Source organism: Hylobates moloch, unplaced genomic scaffold (genome assembly GCF_009828535.3).
Source record: "Hylobates moloch isolate HMO894 unplaced genomic scaffold, HMol_V3 SCAFFOLD_24, whole genome shotgun sequence".
Lineage (NCBI taxonomy): Eukaryota > Metazoa > Chordata > Mammalia > Primates > Hylobatidae > Hylobates > Hylobates moloch.
The window spans coordinates 1,284,743-1,291,206 of NW_026652299.1; the positions used below are offsets into that span (position 1 = coordinate 1,284,743).

Sequence of the window (6,464 nt, forward strand, 5' to 3'; positions counted from 1 at the left end):
CCAAAGCGCTGGGATTATAGGCGTGAGACACTGCATCTGGCCTCCATGGTTTACCTTTGAAGGGCAGTTGTGAGGGCCCAATTAGACAGGACAGGCCTCCCAGGCCTGGCTCTCAGGAGCCAATGCTCTCCCGAAAACAGTCCCGCACCGAAACAGTCCCGCACCAGAACAGTGCCGCACCAGACCAGCAGCCATGGAGGCAAAGCCGACCTTGGCCTTGGCAAGAACCATTTCCCTGGCGCAGTTGCAGCGTGAAAGAAAAGGAAGCCATGGCCGGGCACAGTGGCTCACGTCTGTAATCCCAGCACTTTGGGAGGCTGAGGCAGGCGGATCACCTGAGGTCAGGAGTTTGAGACAACCCTAACAACATGGTGAAACCCCGTCTCTACTAAAAATACGAAAATTAGCCAGGCATGGTGGCACGCGCCTGTAATCCCAGCTACTCAGGAGGCTGAGGCAGAAGAATCACTTGAACCTGCGAGGCAGAGGTTGTAGTGAGCTCAGATCATGTCACGGCACTCCAGCGTGGGCGACAGAGTGAGACTCTGTCTCAAAAAAAAAAAAAGGAAGCCATGAAGGAGAACCACGGGGGCTCCTGACTGGGGGATGGGGGCTCCAGGGCACCCTGCAGGGCGATTCCAGCTTCCCCACTCTCTGGGGTGTGGCCTGCTTCTGTGTATGGAAAACGCGGGGGGCCACTCACAGGGTGAGGATTGAAAGGGCGGCCCCGGTGGGAAAGGCGATCCCACGGCCAGTGAGCAGGTCTACCATCACCAATAAGGGACAGGTCAGGAGGCACAAGCCGCACAGCCGCATCCAGACTCGCACTGGAGCCCCGTCCACACCGTGTCCCCACTGGTTAAATGAGCGAAGCTGTGACTCTTCAACAAAACTGTCCGGTTTTTATTGGTAGAGACAGGCATGTATGTATTTAGATGGGGTCTTGCTCTGTTGCCCAGGCTGGGCTCCAACTCCCAGGCTCAAGCCATCCTCTCCGTCTCAGCCTCCCGAGTAGCTGGGATTCCCAGCACGAGCCACCACACCCAGCAAAAACATCTGACTTTTAGACAAGTGTGAGTAATTATGGGCTAATACCGAATGGTGAGGCTTCTGCCGGGCACCTGCTCTAAGATACTAACCTGTTGATGTCACACCCTGGTCCCTGGTTCAAGGCTGAGCCCTCCGTGAGCCGTCCCCCGACAGGTCCCCTTCCTGTGGCAGTGGCCCTGAGTCCCCGCAGCCGTGCTACCCACTGGGGCCTCGCTCCTGTGCAGACAGCCCTTCCCTTTTCCTCCCATTGACTCCTTCGTGGCCCTTAAAATTGTGGGCTCAGGTCCCCCAAGAGGCAGACACCAAATGGGACTCAACGTAGGATTTCATGAGGGGCTGGCAGACCCCGATGCCAGCCTGTCCGAGGGAGGCTGCGTGGAAGCCTCACAATATGGTGAAACCCCATCTCTATTAAAAATACAAAAAATTAGCCGGGCGTGGCAGCGGACGCCTGTAGTCCCAGCTACTCAGGAGGCTGAGGCAGGAGAATGGCGTGAACCAGGGAGGCGGAGCTTGCAGTGAGCTGAGATGGCGCCACTGCACTCCAGCCTGGGCAACAGAGTGAGACTCCGTCTCAAAAAAAAAAAAAAAAAAAAAATTAGCCAAACGTGGTGGTGCACGCCTGCAGTCCCAGCCACTCGGGAGGCTGAGACTCATTTGAACCCGGGAGGCCAGAGGTTGCAGTGAGCTGAGATTGCACCATTGCGCTCCAGCCTGGGCGACAGAACGAGACTGTCTTAAAAAAAAAAAAAGAAACAAGCAGGGGTTCAGAATGGGGTAATAGGTGTGACAATTTAAAAAAAAAGAAGAAGAAAAAGGAAAGAAATAAGCAGGATGCATGCCTGTGATCCTAGCACTTTGGGAGGCTGAGGTGGCAGGATCACTTAAGGCCAGGAGTTGAGACCAGCCTGGGCAACACAGTGAGACCCGTCTCCATTTAAAAAGAAAAGGGGGGGAATATTCCTTTCTAATTCCACACACACCCTATGCCCATTTGTTTACAGGTACCTAAGGCAGTAAACCCCCAACTCCCTGGAAGGGCCCGCTGGGCGCTCACTTCGCTCCAGAGCCTCGCCTGGTTCCTGCTTCGGGATCCCGTCACCCAACCCAACTCTCCAGCTGCCGCTGTTTCTCACGAGACTGTCAGAGTGAAGGGTCCAAAGCTCCGACTTCCAGCTTCAGAAATTCCAACTGAGGCATGATCAGCGAAGCTTCCCTCGCAGCGGCTGGAGGGAGAGCCAGGCGGGGCCCAGGCCGCCACTTGTCAGAAGTGTAAATGCCACCCCGAGGCCAATGCCTGCCAACACTGCTCACCGCAAGACTGAGTCCTGCGGCCTCAGCACAGAAGGACCCCCGCCTACCCCACACGGAGGTCATGTTCAGCCACACCCCAGCTGCCTACCAGTGAACGCTGGCGACCCACCCCACAGTGCCCTGCCCTCCCGTGCTCCTCCCTCCTGACCTCTGCACACGCTGCTCCCTTGACAGAAGCATTCCCTGTCCCTTGCTATTCAGGATTCAGAGGCCAGCGTCTGTCCCCAGCTGCAGCACAGTAACGGGCACACACAGTAAGATAGTAAGAAATGTCTGCTGACGGCCACCAGCTTCACAGCAGGCTCAGAGAAGTCATGGGAGGAGGAGCTGGGTGACAGCGTGCACAGGCCCAAGCCTGGGATCCACCCAGTCCCTGGGAACTACGTCCCTCTGCGTTTCTGCCCAACAAGCTTCCCTTCCACATGAAGCCCATGAAATTGAATTCATGCTGTGCTGCTGCAATGTCTCACTACTGTTAAGGAGGACGGTGAAGTATTTTGGGATACACATTGGCTTTTAATAAAAAAGAAATTTCCTCCTACAATTGATCCTGCACACGGGGGGGCCATGAGCCACGCCTGCTGACTCATTCCTCCAATTCTCAAACACAAGCAACACTTCAGATCCTGGTGAGAGCCATTCACGACTCCTCCGGGACCCGTTCCATCCTCCCTGTCATGCACAGATGATCTTAGTAACCAGAGTAAGAGTCTGCCTGAGACGCGAATATTTTTTCCTGGCTCCAAGGGCTAGTGCCAAAGTTCCTCTCTCCACCGGGGAGGGAGGCGAGACTTGAGTCCCTGAGTAGGTGTCTGGGTCCTCACATATCCTGCTGAGCAGCGCCGGGTGGCTGCCTCCAGGTCACCACACCTGGCACACCCGGATCACCTCCCTCAGCGCCTTCAGCCCCTCCATGCTTTTGTCCTTCACGGCCACGGCGAGGAGCACTGCTCTGTTTCCAGCTTCTTGAGACACAAACGCTACCAGGTTCTTTGCAAAGACATGGATGAGAGGCTGGTGAAAGGAAGGAGAAGAAACCATCTTAACTGCAAGAAACCTGGTTTTTTCCTCAACACTTTCATGAAGTATCCCTTAGGAACCCAGGCAGGCTTCCCACACCACCATTAACCACCACGTAAGTCCATTTCAACTGTGACTCAGAGTGCAGGCAGCACTCAGAACACTCCAGTCACGGGCACACTGCTAAAGACGCATCACTCCATTCATTTTCCCAGCGCCTTCCGCTGCCCCGCCTCTTCTGGCTGTCTCTCATCTAAAAGAACCCAGGAAAGAGAAGCCTGCAGAGGCGAGTGCTGTCGAATTCCACGTGTGATCTCCATAGAGCAGAGCACAGCCAGCCGCCTGCTCACGTAATGTACCATGGCAGGGGAGGCGGCTCGAATGACAAAATTGCTACTTCTGCTTGTCTGCTGGATAAAATGCCTGCGGGCTGGACAAAGCATCCACTGAGGGCAAGCGGGGCGCCTTGAGACCCACAAATGCCCGGAAAATGCTATCGCTGTAGGGGGATTTGTCCGCCAGCTGCCCCATGTCCTTACTGACAAATCACAGCCACTGATACTGACAAATCACAGCCACTGAAGAGGTTTATGCTCCTCCCTGGGAGTCCCTTCTTGACCACTTTATTATTATTATCATTATAATATAATAATAATATATATAACTCTCACCCAGGCTGGAGTGCAGTGGCACGGTCATGGCTCACTGCAGTCTCAACCTCCAGGGCTCAAGTGATCCTCCCACCTCAGCCTCCCAAATAGCTGGGACCACAGGCACACACCACTAGGCCCAGCTAATTTTTTCTTTTCTTTTCTTTTCTTTTTTTTTTAGACCAAGTCTCTATCTGTTACCCAGGCTGGAGTGCTGTGGCGCAATCTTGGCTCACTGCAACCTCCGCCTCTTGGGTTCAAGCGATTCTTGTGCCTCAGCCTCCTGAGTAGCTGAGATTACAGGTATGCGCCACCACACCCAGCTAGTTTTTATATTTTTAGTAGAAATGGGGTTTCGCCATGTTGGCCAGGCTGGTCTGGAACTCCTGACCTTAAGTGATCTGCCCATCTCAGACTCCCAAAGTGCTGGGATTACAGGTGTGAGCCACTGCACCCAGCCTCTCTCCCTATATATATTTTTTGTAGGCACTTGTTTTTTTGTAGTGACTTGTGTGTGTGTTGTTGTGTTGCCCAGGCTGGTTTCAAACTCCTGGCCTCAAGCGATCTGCCCACCTAGGCCTCTGAAAGTGCTAGGGTTACAGGCGTGAGCCACGGTTCTTGGCCGATCCACTTTACCTCATCCTGCCCCAGAAGGACTTTTGTGGTGAGCACAGGCTTGCTGACGTCACTGGCCACGCTGCTGGGCTCCAGGGAGACCAGGGTGCCCATCTTCCCGAACTGGGTCACCACCACCAGGATGTGACTGCTGAAGGCCGTGCACACCACCTGGGTGGGGACCCCGCACACCACCTCCGTCTTCTGTTTCGATATCACCAACGGCGTGTCCTCCATGGCGGGGCTCTTCAGTGGCAGCTTTAATTTAGGTTAAAAAGAAAGGGGGAAAAAAAGGAGTCAATCAACAGTACAGCCTCGGGGTTCCCAAAAATGTGGCACCGGGCATTGAAACAGAAACGCAAGGAGGCCCATTCAAAAGAAGGGGCCAGGCGCGGTGGCTCATGCCTGTCATCCCAGCACTTTGGGAGGCCGAGACAGGACGATCGCTTGAGGCCAGGAGTTCGAGAGCAGCCTGGCCAACATGGCGAGACCCCCGTCTCTACCAAAAAAAAATTTAAAAATCAGCCGGGCGCGCCTGTGGCCCCAGTTACTCAGGAGGCTGAGGCGGGAAGATCGCTTCAGCCCGGGAGGTCGAGGCTGCGGTGAGCCGTGATCACACCACTGCACTCCAGCCCGGGCGGCAGAGCGAGACCCCATCCCTAAAAAAATAAAACAGAAGCAGGCGCGGGGCCGCCCGTAGAGACCGCGCCTGGGGCTTTCTGGGTTAGGTGATCGACTTGCACGTTCACACTGCCAGATCGGGCAGTGGCTTCCCGCCCCTCGGCCTCGCCGCCGCCCCGGCCCTGCAGCCGCGGGCCCGGGACCCCCACGACACGCGGTGACGAGGCCGGCCGGGCTACGGGGGATGCAACCGCCCGGGGAAGCCCGCGGGTACCCGCGCTCACCAAGCCGGCGCCGCGCCCGGAAGTGGCTCTGCGTGCGCCACGCGGGCGCGCCCCGTCCGCAGGTTCCGTCCACCTTCCGGAAGTCAGGGCCGCGGCGCTTCTGATCCCCGAGACATGGGGCTCCCGGGCTTCTGAGCGGCTCGGGTTCCGCGCTGCCGGCAGGGCTTGGGGGCGTCTTAGAGCCGGACCCCGTTTTTTCAGGAACGGGCGCTGCGACCACCCCCGTCCCGGGCCTCAGCCCCTCTGCTGCAGACCCTCGGGATCCTCGCTGGTGGGAGCTTTGTCCCCCGTGTCAGCGTCCAGGACCCCCGAAACGCCGCGCCTAGGAACCTCTAGCGCTGGGATCCCGGCCCTGCTTGATCACGGAGGCATCACCGTCGCCACAGCGAACGCTTATTTGGCACCGAGTGTGCGCCAGGCATCGTTGTAAGCGCTTTATACCCGTAACTCATTTGATCTCAGCCACCCAGTTCAGTAGAAGCGTTTCATCCGCATTTTACGGACGTGTGCAGGGGCAGAGAGCTCGGCCAGGCTTAGGCGGCTGGCGGGCTGGGGTGGGCTTCGAACCCCGTCCCTTGGGCACTCCGTGACACGAAGCCCCGGCCAAGGCCAGGAAGGGGGCCAGACCCACCCTGAAGCAGGATGAGTTCTGGTTCCTCCCAGGGACCCCCTCACTCCCTACTGCTCAGCCTCAGTTTCTCCAAGCTGGAAGGCTTTTTGTTTTGTTTTGTTTGAGACGGAGTCTTGCTGTGTCACCCGGGCTGGAGTGCAGTGGCGCGATCTTGGCTCACTGCAACCTCCGCCTCCTGGGTTCAAGCAGTTCTCCTGCCTCAGCCTCCTGTGTAGCTGGGATTACAGGCGTGTACCACCAGGCCCGGGTAATTTTTTTGTTTTTATTTTTAGTACAGAT

At 56.7% G+C, this 6,464-nt stretch overlaps 1 protein-coding gene across 2 annotated transcripts; it reads right to left on the bottom strand.

The window, feature by feature from the left end:
- Nucleotides 1–2,513: 2,513 nt before the first annotated feature.
- Nucleotides 2,514–5,598, bottom strand: PSMG3 (proteasome assembly chaperone 3). 2 transcript variants are annotated; one of them, XM_032145608.2, is made up of 3 exons: nt 5,555–5,598; nt 4,671–4,907; nt 2,514–3,378 (listed from the first exon to the last, which is right to left on the bottom strand). In XM_032145608.2, the coding sequence occupies exons 2-3, from the start codon at nt 4,884–4,886 to the stop codon at nt 3,226–3,228; spliced, it is 369 nt and encodes a 122-aa protein (XP_032001499.1). In that variant the 5' UTR covers nt 4,887–4,907; nt 5,555–5,598; the 3' UTR covers nt 2,514–3,225. The 2 variants fall into 2 exon arrangements, with proteins under 2 accessions (XP_032001499.1, XP_032001498.1); XM_032145607.2 differs by having other exon boundaries at nt 4,671–5,578.
- Between the last annotated feature and the right edge of the window lie 866 nt (nt 5,599–6,464).

What these genes read in the sequence shown, in the direction of transcription:
- PSMG3 (XM_032145608.2), bottom strand. Translation starts at nt 4,886, where the DNA reads ATGGAGGACACGCCGTTGGTGATATCGAAACAGAAGACGGAGGTGGTG. An exon ending in TCCTTCTGGGGCAGGATGAG is followed by an intron (nt 3,379 to 4,670) that starts GTAAAGTGGATC and finishes TCCTTTCACCAG; the next exon opens with CCTCTCATCCATGTCTTTGC.